This window comes from Aythya marila, assembly GCF_965140915.1.
Source record: "Aythya marila genome assembly, chromosome: 5".
In the NCBI taxonomy this organism is placed as follows: Eukaryota; Metazoa; Chordata; class Aves; order Anseriformes; family Anatidae; genus Aythya; species Aythya marila.
Window position 1 is genome coordinate 59414960 of NC_139046.1, and position 12941 is coordinate 59427900.

Below are 12941 nucleotides of genomic sequence, written 5' to 3' on the forward strand. Positions count from 1 at the left end.
TTTTGGAAGCTTAGTGAGGCTGAGAGGCAGGGAGGTGAAGGAGCTTGGTTTTCCTGGAATGAAAGATGCAAATGCTTTGTGAGCCCTGAGGAGCCTGAAGAAGGATATCAGAACTAATTAGAAAATCTAAAGGTATTGGAGAAGAGCCAGCTGACCTTGTTGACTTGTAAAGATTTTTATCACACTTTTCTTGGCTACATTTTTGTCATTCTGCTCAAACCTAATCCCACTGGGTGTTTTTACTGAGATCCTAGCAAGTTTTCTATTACCCTAGTGTCATCTGATGTGGAGGTTTTCTTGTTAGTGGATATGGACCTTACTTGACATCTCAATCCATCGCTCCTCAGCTTGATACAAGCAATACATATTGAAGTTACTCAGTATGAGCATGCTTGCCTCACAAGTAGACTGTGGGGACACATGGGGGATGGCATGAAGTGAAGGTTCAGTGGAAATGCTGAGTGTTTTAACAACTAAAGTTTTCCTTTCCACCTTTTATTTTCATCCTCTGTATATGCTCTCTGTAATTATAGTAGTGGGGGGGGCTTCCTACCTAAAACTAAGAAACAGTTTTGTGTTTTGTTGTTTTTGTTTTTTTTTTTTTTTTCTTCTTTGCTTTGGAATTATAAGTTTCCATCTCCTGCAAGCACTTGAGACTTGAGTTGCACCAACCAAATTGAAGAAATGCAGCTGCGCTGTGTTACCCACAAGAACCTGTTCCTGGAAGTTGCAGTGCTTAGCGAGGCGGTGTTTCTCGTGTATGGTATGCTCATAGAGAGGCTGAGTGCAGGGACACGTACACGTGTGTCATGTAAAGCATGGGGGATGTAAAGGCAAGAAGCAACAGAAACGCTGCACTTGGCATTTTGTGTCTTGAGGACAAGTAAGGCAGGCTGGTGATTTAGTTTCAGCTGGGAGGGACATAGACCGCAGCTCCAGAAGCTATGTATATATATGTGTATATATATGTGTTTATATGTGTATATATAAACAAACACACAAGAAAAAAAACCAACAACTACACAACAAAAAATTCACCCTAAGATGAGATGGATGGCAAACGAATGTGTCTGAACCAGACATGTTCAGCTGTGCTGCTCTAGGTGAGGAAGTGCTGGTTTGCCACTGACATGCTGTATCCAACTGCACTCGGTCTTGTGCTCGCCAAGGAGTGTGGCTAGGTTAGCAAGCTGCTTTCTTATCCATCAGGAGTCAAATGATCCAGAAGAGGAACACGGAGTTCCTGGTGAAGGATCATTGGGAGCAGGACAGCTTTGCTAATTAGCCTCATTTGATTTTATTTTTTTTCCCATCAGTAGAATTCTGCATGCAAATGTTGCCGGGCAGTGTGTCAAAGAGTACAAATCATTGTTCCCATCTATTCATCAAGGGCATGGGAGAGCAGCGCCGGAGAGAAGGATCCCTCTCTGTTATGTAAGCCTCGAGCTGCAGGCTCTCAGTCACCTCGGCTCCGTCCCTTAGGACTTTTCATCCCAGGAGGAATAAAATTTGCTGCCTTCGGGCCCTGATGATTGCTTTACAGTGGGATTTATTGAAAGATGTGGGATGCTGTGGCTGAAGGCCTGTATAGCCACCTGGATAAAAGCACTTCTGTGCATATCCTTTTAATGGGTTCTTTCCCTTGCCCCTGTCTCAAGCCAGCTCTGCTTTTGCACAGCTAAAGGTTAGGAATGGCTAGGATGTGGCTCCTTAAATACTGATTCTTCTTTTTGTCTTAGAAACCAGTTTTGTTTGTTGTGCTCTTCTCTGAGAAGTGATGGAGGCCTTCATGCCCTTGAATGTTTGGGGAAATAATTGCCCTGTAGGTAATTAACCTGGCACTGAACCAAAAGTAAGGGGCGTTGAGATGGTTTTAGCTGAGTGCCTTGACGTTAATTAAGGCTTGTGGATTTTCGTTCTTCAGTGTCCCTTGGGAGTCCAGCTCCCCTCGTCCTTGCAGCCTCCATCCTGTTCCTTCCCCTCGCCTGCAGCTCCAGGCTGGCTCTGCCTGCAGCTCACACCCAAGGGGTTGTGCAGTGGGTGCTCAGCCTGAGCCCTGGGAGTGCAGAGAGACAGCCACAAAAGCCTCGCGGTCCAGGTACCAGCCTGAAACTTGAATTTAATATGCTTCGTCTGGCTTGTTTTGTTGTAGTGCTCAGAAGTTCCTCAGGGACGGCTGACAAAGGGTATTCTGTTTCTTAATTACCTTCTGAAATCAGTGGGAGATTGTATGTCCAAATGGCTGCAGGAGTTTTATCCTGTCTGCTTCTTCCCCGAGGAGAGAGCAATGCTGCCTTGCCTCGTAGGCCTGGGAGGGAGCAACGGGAGCCAGGCTGGCTGTGTTGGAGAAAGGTCTGTGTGTCCTGGGGACGAGCAGGAGGTGCTGTGTGGTGACCCCGACGGCTCCCCTGAACTGCAGGAAAGTGGTGGTGTCGTGCCCAGTGGTTGTGGTCGCTGTGCTAAGGTCTTTGCTCGCCATCCATGCAGCTTAAGGATCACTATTCATGAAACTCTGGGCCCTTGGTTGCTCCTCACCACGTTTGTTAATCTGGGTGGATGGATTGGACGGAACCGCAGCCATTGCTGAGCAGAAAGCGGCTCGCTAACATGCACGATTTAAAGGAAGAAACAAACAATTTCTGTATGGTTGAAAGGGCACGGATAACGAGGTAAATGAGTTCTGAGTAAAACGGTCCCTAAGCATTCTTTGCCTGCCTCACAGGCGTTTATAAAGCGCTTTGAGATCGTTTATGTGGAGATCACTCTCTCCTCACACTGCTTTTCTCAAATTTTCCTCCAAACAAAGGAGAAATTTTAGTATGAATTGTTGCTGTGTAGGGGGTCGCGTTCCTTCAGCTCGTGGAATGCTTTGCTTGCTAGCAGTCCCTCTGATTTAGCTGTAAGATCAGTGGTTTTTTCAATTAAAACAGAACATGGAAATATTGCCCAGTTAGAAAGCGCTGTGGTGTGTTTGTAAGTATCCTTGAACGTATTTATCTGTCCGCTGGGAGCACGCAGATGTCTATTGGAATTTAATTTCTCTGCAGCACGCTGGGGGTGGGGACAGAAGAGAAGTAGCCAGAAAATTATGGCTGCTGCAGTAAATACCAGGCTTCTCCCAGTGACCTGTTCCGACTGCAGAGCTTATTACATCTAATACCAGCATAAAACATCTGCGTGCCAACGCTGTTCCCCAGCTGCTCTGCACTTGTACCAGCAAACCGTGCTCCTGGCTGACTGGTGTGGGTGGTCGTGAGGGAAAAGGAGGTGTCACATTTTCAAGCCTGTTATGTTTAAAGCGTCTCCATGGCATCCCCTGCTCTGGGCCACCGAAGCTGAATCCAGGGCAGTGCCTTCAGCAGCTTGCTGTTTTGCTCGGGGTGTGCTCTTTGGCTGGCTCCACACAGCGCCGTGAGCTGGCTGCCGGGTGGCATCGTGCGAGGCTGCTTGGGGTCACCAGCTCTTTTTTCTTCAGCATTTCTGAAGGGCATCCTGGCAGTAAGTTTGAACCAGCCCAAGCAGCTCTTTTGCACCGATGCTTTGGAATCGGTGCCTGCATTCGGCGTATTTCCGAGGGGAGCAGCCGAGGTAGGGTTACTCCCATCTCGGGTGGAGTTAACTCTTTTCTTCACTGGCAGCAGCTTCAGTACCTCCGGCTCTCAGCTCTCGGTGAAGGTGCAGAACTTGCTGGTTGCTAGAAAGCCCTCACGTGCGTTTCCACGTGAGGATCTTGTTGCCATGGCATCGGCCTTCCCACTGCAGAGGCATCGGTGGGGAGCGTTCACCAGAGACCAGGCCCTGCAACCAGCCCCGCTGCTGCATGCTGGGGCTGTGGAAGCCGGCGAGGATTTCTGTGCTCGAACAGTCAGGGCTCAAAGCTTTCCTGCCCGTAGTGCTGTGGGACAGAAGGCTTGATGCTGCCCTGCTAGTGCTCTTGCAGAAACGTTGCTTTCCTGCTGCTTTGCCTCAATTTGTCTGAAAGCGTGCTGTGACTGGCACTGCATTTCCTTCCTCCCTCTTCCCAATTATTTGATTTCCTGGCTAAGCACCTCAGAACCTAAAGAGAGACTTTATCTTCCTTGCCATTGCAATGTGAAAATGGCACTGGCCAAATGTTTCCATGTCCCAGGTGTGGGGCAGGTACATGGTGCGTAGTAGTGACCGCAGTGCTTCTGGGCAGCACGATCGCTCAGGTCTGTGCATCGCTCTTTGCTCACTCTTTTCCAGCCAACATCCAAGCATGAGGAGCTGAGCATAAGGACTGGTTGGTTCACCTCTGCTTTTCTGTCACGCAGACATTGAGGTGATCACAGTAGTTTCTGTGGCAGTACAGTTATGCATGTGCCAAATGCATGTGCAAAACCATATCTTATTTAGATGGCAAGTACTTCTAGTTTGTATTCTATAACTTGGTATGTATTTCTATTTTATATTTTAGAACTGCAAATCTACTTTCAAGAAATAGGACGTGGTGATTAATTTTTTCCAGCTCAGTAGTGTTTGTCATTGGCAGCTCGATGCAAGACAAAGAACTGGATAGAGGCTTTTCAGAGGATTGCCTTTTGTTGTTTTTTTTTTGAAGCTCGAGGGTGTGCAGCAGAGTAACCTTGTCTAAGGTGATGTCCCTGTTATGTCAGACATTCGTGTCAGTAGTGGCATTGCAAAAGCACTCAATGGGAGAGACAAGCCCTTGCAGCAGGGCAGTGGCTGCTCTAGGTGTTTGTGTTACCATCATTTGTGATGCATTTGAGAGAGAGCTCAGTGAGTGATACTGCGGGATGTATGCTAAAGCAGCTTAAACATCTGACACGTTCACAGCAGCTGCAAAGAAGAAAGCAAAATGCATTGAATGCTGAGTTTGCTTTGAAAAGACATTCATAACAGATTTCCATCACTAATGAGATTGGGATAAAACGTTCGCATTGGCTTCTTTGTAGCATTTACCAATTAAAACAACTTGCTACTAGTAGGAGAGTTCAATTCTATCTATTTCTCCATCCCAGATAGGTGGCTGTAAGGATGGGATCGCTTCAGGTTTATGCCAGTGAGCCTGTAGACTTCATGCAGTTCTACAGGGATCTTGTGGAAAAACATTGCAGCTGACAGAAATGGAGGTGCTCATTGCCTTTTTCATTCGCAGTTGGCTCTGCGTGCCTCTCATTGCCAAGGCTTCATCTGTTTTTCCTCTGTGCCTGTGAATAGTCTGGTTAATTCCAGTGGATGTTGTCAAGGGTGTGATGTTTTTGCAGTATTGTGGCCAGCTTTGCTCTCCAGGTTTGACATGTCAGTAGCGACTGGGTCTTGAAAGTGAAATGCCTGTTTATTAGCAAAGCAAACATACTGCCCTGTCCCTAAGCCCTTTTAGCCCTCAAGGGAGCCTTTTAATAGAATTTCCTTTAAGAGTACTTCAGCCTTGATTTTTACATCCTACAAATTGTGGCTGTTTGTTTCAGGTTAATTTTTAATTTCCTGTCCTAATTGCAGCTGTCTTGGTACTGGTAAGGAAATTTTTTCTGATCCATTCATAATTCTTTTTCAGATTGCATGTGGCTCAGAGCATAATCTGGCAGTAGTTGGTAAGTAGCTTAATTTTGTATCAACTCCCGTCTCTTTTTCTCCTTTGTAAGTAGCACAAGATGAAAGAAGAACGTGCACATCAAAACATATCAAGTGATTAAGGGCATTGTGTGGGGAAAGGGAGAAAGCAACGTATAGTTGTGGAGAAATGAGGAGAAATCTGTGACCTAACTGGTGATGATGAAAATATTGCCCCTGTTGACCAGCCACATTATAAGGAAAGAGATAAAGGTTGATGGGTATCACAGCAAAATGTATTTGCAAACTGCTGCAGCCTGTTTTTAGAACAGAGCCATTGCAACAATTCAAGCTGCAGATTTGGGAAAATGTCTGAGCTTGAAGCTGGTCAAAGTATCGATGTTTAACAGGGAAATTTTTCCACAAACAGTGGAAACATCTTCAAAACAACATTGTTGTGATTAAGTTTGGAAAATCTTCAAAATGGTAGTTAGCTTCTTCAGTACATCTTAGTATAACGCTGCTGCTGTAATAAAGATGGAAGCTTTAGGAAGCTGATGTTGCTGGAAGAACTGAATTTTGTTTACTAATTGAAGTAAGAATCAGATTCTTGCTTCCATGTGATGAGTTGATAACTGAAGCTTGTTACGTGATTGTTATTATCTATATCTACATGTTAAGAAAGTCTTTAACTGTAGAGTTTTCAGGTGTTTTGTAAAGGTCAGCATAATTATCCCAGCTAACAGGGTGACAGAGACAGAGACAAAGCTCCTAATCAGAGCTGGGAGTGAAACCAGCATCCTCTCAACTTCCGTCCAGCAGTCTGTCCACGTAGACATTGCTGATTACCATGACTGATGCACTGAGATGTTAAATGAAGAATGTTCTTGTTTTTCGTGAGTGCAGTGTGACAGGTCTGCAGAAGCCAGCTATTTGGTAGGCAACTTACATTTCATGTCCTAATGTTAAGATATTTATTTTAGGATGGTGTCTTATCAGCTCCATTAAGTGGCCACAGAGATGGTTTTCTGTATACATGGTATACGATTTTCTAATTGTTTCTAAAATTAAACCCTATAATGAACTCATTAAAGTTCAACTTAATTCATATAATTGGCTTTAAGAAAAGATTTTTCCTTTACTTTCTCCCTACTTGTTCAGTGTCACATGCGTCTGTTAATTGTCAGGCTGGTGCTTCTGAATGTCACCTGAAGAGCAATCTGAAGAATGACATTGTGTTTCTTGCCGAACTGATGAAGTAAAAGCGTACTGCTAGCACATTCCTCCAATCTGCATGAAAGCCAAGCACGGAGCATGAACAACCTTCTCTCTCCTAACGTCCTTTGAAGCTTTCTGCGTTTTAGGCAGAAATCTCTAGAAAAAAAAAAAAATGGGTAGGGGAGAGAAATGCTAGCAGTTAGAGTAAACTAGAAACTCCAAACACACAAAGAGCATCATATGCCTGTTAAAGCTGTGCCACTCTCATTGAAATCAGTGGGAAAATTGGCAGTCGTAGAAGTTAGTCATTGTCAAGTACAACAGAGTTGTGATGTTACTAATAGATATATTTTTTGAACTAAAGAACTATGATACAGTTTATTCCTGAATTGAATTTTTGTATGTGCTTTTAAAAGGTTAACTTCTTAGAACAGTTTATGGTAGTATTTCTCCAGTGCTTGTCACTTTTAGTTCAAAGCTGTCAGCTGTTGTACTCCATAAAGATATCACAGAGCTTTCAGTAAATATGCCTAGCTGATTGTACAATTTCCCAGTAACTTATCATTCAAGCAGCGTTTATTTAGGACAACTATATAATCAGTTTCTTAATTGGTAAATGCTTGAGTGACTTTTAGCTTGAAATAAGTTGAGTTCAATGTAAAAGGTGAGCTGAAAAGCAAGCCTTTAAGATTAGGGTATTCAAGTTGCTGTTTCTGGTTGCATATACAAATGTCTGTGCCTCAGCTTTTAAATAGAAACATTTTTAAGACAGAGCAGCTAGGTTTACGATTCATTTCACAAATGCTGAAGCTGTCTTCCAATCATCTTGCTGATGATATGAACTGATTTGTAGGACTAGCTGGCAGTTGATTTTTTTGTTACTTTATATAGTCTGCATCCACTTGGTTGTTTGATTTTCTTTTCTTGCCTTTTTTCTGCTGAAGGTGCAAAATTTGACTGTTGTCATTGTGATGGCACCAAATCCTTTTTCATGGGTAAACTGGAAGAAATTCAGTTCTCATTTGATCATGAGGTTAATGTTTTAGAAAGGGAAAAGGTTGCAAAGTCTCCAAATATGTCTGCGATATTGCTAAACTTAATGAATTAAAAGTAGGACTTAAGACATTTACGTTGCTTCATGTCCTCAGTTCTCACTTTCCCTGAAAACACTTACATTGTTGTTTTAGTTTGGGATCCTCTTGTGATACTGATTGTAACATTTGTAAGTTTTGCAATTTTTTTTTCGTTTTCACGTGACCCTGTACTTGGAAAGGAAGATCCCCACCTAATATAACAAAATCTCAGACTTCTCACCTCTGTCAAGGATTAATCATCATGAGAGCCACCATATTTTTGGTAGAAAAAAAAAAGAAGAGCTATTTAATTAATGTTGGATAACATCTCATGTCAGGAAACCATCATCTGACACTGAAAACTGTGCTTGTACTTAGCACAGCAAAAGCTGGCTTTTCAACCTGAGTGTGACAGCCGCGCTGTGCAGCGCTGCACTTCAAGGTATTAAGACAGAATCTTTTAATTGATTGAAATACTTAATGAAACAAAATCACAGCAGCAAAGTTAAGCTTTTTCAGGTTTGGAAGTGTTTTCAACAATGACAAAGTAAGGAGCTTTGATTCTTACCCTGAAATGTATGTGGTTAAAAATTGTATTTGTGGAGAAGACTCTTACCATCCTACCTGCCCCCCACTATGTTTAGATTAGTTTTTTGGTTTTTTTTTAATTGAAGAGAACAACTACTCTTAAAGAACACTTAACATGATGCATGTGGCTCATGCAATGCCACAAGTTAACTAATCAAGCAGTGGTAGCTGTACAAACATAGAGCTGGTAGAAAATATATGCAACCACAGGGCACAGGACAGGATTTCTCCAAGAGCCCCCTCAAATACAGATGTCTTATTTTAATAAAAATTAAGCACGAACTTTATTCAATCCTCCTTGAAGTACAGTGAAAAATGAACTAATTACAAGGATGTTGCTCCTATGGTCTAGCTCCCCCAAACCTTGTGAATTATAATACTGCTTCTTGGTCTTTGTTTCAGTTATTTTCTCACCTGTATAACATAAAAGGCTTTGAAAAGAAAGGTACTGGAGGATGTGTAGGGAGTAATGCTTGTTTTAAAAATAAAACTTACAAGTTTATTAGCTTTAGTTGAAGCCCACTTTTTTTGTTGTTTGTTTGTTTAAAAAAAAAAAAAAAAAAGCTGTCAAAAGGTAATTTGGAATTGGGTCCCCTTGCTGGTATGTTTGTAAACAGCTATTTCTTACAGGGTCTGTGCGTGCCTCCAGTAGTGCAGTGCCTGATACCAAGTGTAATCAGTGATTTTTCTGCTAACATAGTGGGTAACTTGGGCGTTTTACCTATTTTTGTGGAAGTAGAAGAAAAAAACATGGACCTTTCTGGTAAGCTTTTTCTAGTGAGGTTTGGGAAGGAAAAGTGTTTGAAAACGTGGCCACCTGAAATGGTGCACATGGCTTTTCCCTGCTTTTTCACAGCGTGGTAAATTCTGTTTTCTGCTCAGAGTTATGTTGTGTTCTTGCTTGGAGAACTCCAAACGCTTCTCAACTTTCTGCTGCGTAACAGCCCCCTTCAGGGGGGGATCAGATTCATCTCCAAGACAAACAGCTGTATTTTAGAGGATGTGTGTGATCTGTGAGTCTGTCTTATCTGTGGCTCATGTGCAAGCGCTGCTGTACATACAGTGACGTGGGCATTTGTGTCCCTCCGAAACTGCAAGTTATCCCATTGTGGAGTAAACAGTAATATGGAATTTAATAGAAGAACAGCCTTTGCAAGGAAATCAGGAAAAAATGTTGAAAAGGCAGGTAGTGCTTCAAATTCCCTGAGATCTTTGTAGGGACACTACAAAAAGTTACTGCATCATCTGTTAAAATTTGCTACTTACGCTGTTATGCTGGAAGAACACAGCAGTTATGGGGAGCAAAACAAATGTGATGGAAATGATGAACCCTAATGCAGGGAGTTGGTGATGCACATCCTAAAGTGGTCGTGGTGTTGATGGCATCCCGGACACTTTGGTTCCATACTTTGTGATAGGGAGGCCAAAAGCTTCTTCCGCTGGAGCCCCTTTGCCCGTATGAACAAGGTCGTGTTCTTCCAGTTACGTTCCGTGATTCCAACTAAATTATTGTGAAGAGCATCAGTGGAGGGAGTGCCGTGACAGCCTGTGAAAGGCATATTTCTATGGCAGAGTGAGCACCAATTGGGAGAGGAGACGGTGCGGGCTGATGGACAGATCTCTCTGCTATGCTGACAGTATTATTTAGATGTTCACAGCAGCCCTCCGAAGCAGCAGATGTAGTCATGTGTCTGACATTGGGTCCCAGGGGGACTCAGCAGGCTGTCAGAAAGAGAAAATCATAAATTCTCTCTTGCTTTTCATATTACTGCAGCGTTCGGCGGAATCTCCAATGTATGCAGTGGAGGGCACTGGTGTTCAGCAAGGAGCCTGAGTCTGCTCCTCTATTACTTTATTTATTATGCATGAAAAATCCCAGTGCAGCCAGGGTCTCTATTGTGAAGGTTTCCTGGCAGAGCAGCATGGAGTCATGTTGCAGCATGCTGTCTCTTTGCATTGCAGCACTAATCGCATTCTCTGCTTATTAAAGGGCACCTGGCAGGACTTTGAGTTAACCATCGCTGCTGTCGTTTTCATGGGGGTTATATGTCGGCCTTCGAAATTTGGTCCCCGGCAGAGAGAACAAATTGGGTATTTCATTTAGCCGTTAATGTGGCTTTTAATTATTTAATTAATTATTTTCTGGTAGGATAGAAACTGAAAATGAATTTGAAATATCTGATTTCTTGTTTCTTTCAGCAAGTTACACTCATAAAATCTGATCCTTTGAGCTGTCTGATCTTCTTTTCCAAGGGTTAATGGAGAGCCAAGCTGCCAGCTATTTCATGAATTTGTGGACGTAGGTGATGAGGAGAGAGATGTGGAGGTACTAACTTGAGCGCTTGGAAAAGGCCTCTGATGGGGCTTAAAGTCTTGTATCAACTGAATTGTCTAAAGTCAGGGGATACAGCTGCTGACCATAGGTAAGGGAGGATGTTTTGCTCCAAAAAGCTAATTATATCCATAAGATAAAAATGTGTACATCCTGACCCTCTGGAAAGAAACACGAGAGTTTAGGAGGAGATCTGCCTGGGCTGCGTCTTCCACTGACTGAAGCCCAGGTTTTAGAGCTGCTCTCTGTTCCAGGCTTTGTCGCTGGATTGCTGCTTGATCTGGGACAATTTGACTCTGCAGAATGCTTTGTTCACCTTCCTCTTCTCTCTGTCTGGCTTGTCAATTTTCATTGTGGAATCTCTGGAATAAAACCGCCTCTTGGTGTATTTTAGCACTGCCTAGCATAATGGGACCTGATTTGTTTTTTTAAATCCTGCAGTAAAACTAATAATAGTTGCAGCCGCTTTCCTTTCCCTCAGAGAGGCAGTTTTAAAATATCATTAATCTTGGTGTGCGTGTCTCTATCTTAATTTATATCATTTAGCATATAAACAGGTAGTAATGCAGTGCTTGTCATATTGTTTACAGAATGGTTTCCTGCTTAAGATCAGAAAAGAAAAAGCCATTGTATTTTTCTGTGTAAAAGCTCACGGTGATTGTAAAATTTTTAATTGACCTTCACATATCACACGGTGCTGGCTCACAGTGTGTCAAGAACTGAGATCTTGTGCCCTGCCACAGTGTTTTCTGTGAGAGACCATGTCACATCCACAGGAATAATTCTGCAGCATCAAGAGCCCTGCAAAAGATGGGCAAGAGGTAAGAATGCAGTGTTAACCTCTGGTGACAGCTCAAACCAACAAGTTGGAAATGTGAGCAGCAGATAGAGGAGATGACTGTCATGAGAAGCTCGGAAGCAACCAGCAAGTGCTAGGCAAGAATTTCACTGAAGCAGAATGAGAGGAGAGGAGATCTTTCTTACAGGTATGGGTGAACAGAAAAGGTCCCATGTGGTTTTAGAGAACGATGGAGTATCAGAAGGCTCTTGAGAGTAGGAGCCACTGTACGGATGCATGTCAGAGGGTTCAGTGGATGGATACTAAGTATTAAGGAAACAAATTAGAATTTATTATATTTGTTTACTCACAGGCTTTAAGTGGAGCAATCACTTTAAAGTGGAAGAAAAATATACCCAATACATCTAAGGCATATTTATCTTGATATTCGAGAATGCAAACAGGAGTAACAAAAATTGTCACCCTTGCTCACCAAAGGAAGATTTTAGAGTTTGTTAGTTATAAAATGAAATAAAAAGAAGGACAAATGTCTAGCTTCAGGGAGTTACATAGAGCATGTAGGAGAGATGCTCATTGAAGTAAAAGCACAAGGCCAGCAAAGTGGCTGAAGGCACTTGAAAGTGCCACAAATGAAGGCTTCAGTTAAGGCAACAACTTCAACACTTAAACTTTTAAGGGTATTACTGAGTAGGGATTTTGTACCTGAAGTCAGGGGTTGTCAGAAGAGAGAGGTTTATGTTTAAAAACGTGGAGTGAGGAGCATCCTCGCTGTGCTGTGGGATTTATGCCTATCCAGGAGCAAGTGTCCTGAGTTTGTGTGTACTCACTGGCCAGATCCTTTACGGAGCACTAAGCATATATTCTGCCAGTGCACAAGGAAATGTGTGTGACCTAGGTCTGTCTGAGAGATGATGCTGGAAGGATACGTATGAGATACTGTAAGGCTGGTGATATGCAACAGGGATGCTTCTGGAACAACACACGTTTCCCTCGCGTGGTTTGCCAAGATGGCTGTAATTCCATGGGATTAAATGTTTGTGTGAAAGCAGGCTTCTTGAAGCTCTTGTAAACATGGGGAACTGTTCCTCTAGCTTTCCACGACAAGGGCAGATCCTTTCTCTTTCCCTGCATGGTGGGGTTAGGACTTTGAACTTGAAGGTACTGGCAACTGTAGTGGAGAAAATCCAGTCATTAGCTGGCAAGCCATGATTATTTACTAGTAATGCACTTCTTTTTTTTACAAAGAAACCACTATTCAAGCTTGCAAGCCTGGAGCAAGCTTTCAGGGTAAAAATATAGCATTTTTATTAAAACTGATTGGCTTTAGAGAGGTGAGTATCTCAAAAATGATTAGGACAAAAGTCAAAGCGGAGATGAAAAGTTGGCCTATTTGTAA

At 42.8% G+C, this 12941-nt stretch overlaps 1 protein-coding gene across 1 annotated transcript in view; it reads left to right on the forward strand.

Annotated features, from left to right (window-relative positions):
* The window catches only part of SERGEF (secretion regulating guanine nucleotide exchange factor), a 137167-nt gene that overhangs the window by 77305 nt on the left and 46921 nt on the right, over window positions 1-12941 (forward strand). Inside the window, 1 exon segment of the mRNA XM_082762653.1 lies at window positions 5540-5576. Within this exon segment, the coding sequence (XP_082618779.1) occupies window positions 5540-5576 (37 nt within the window).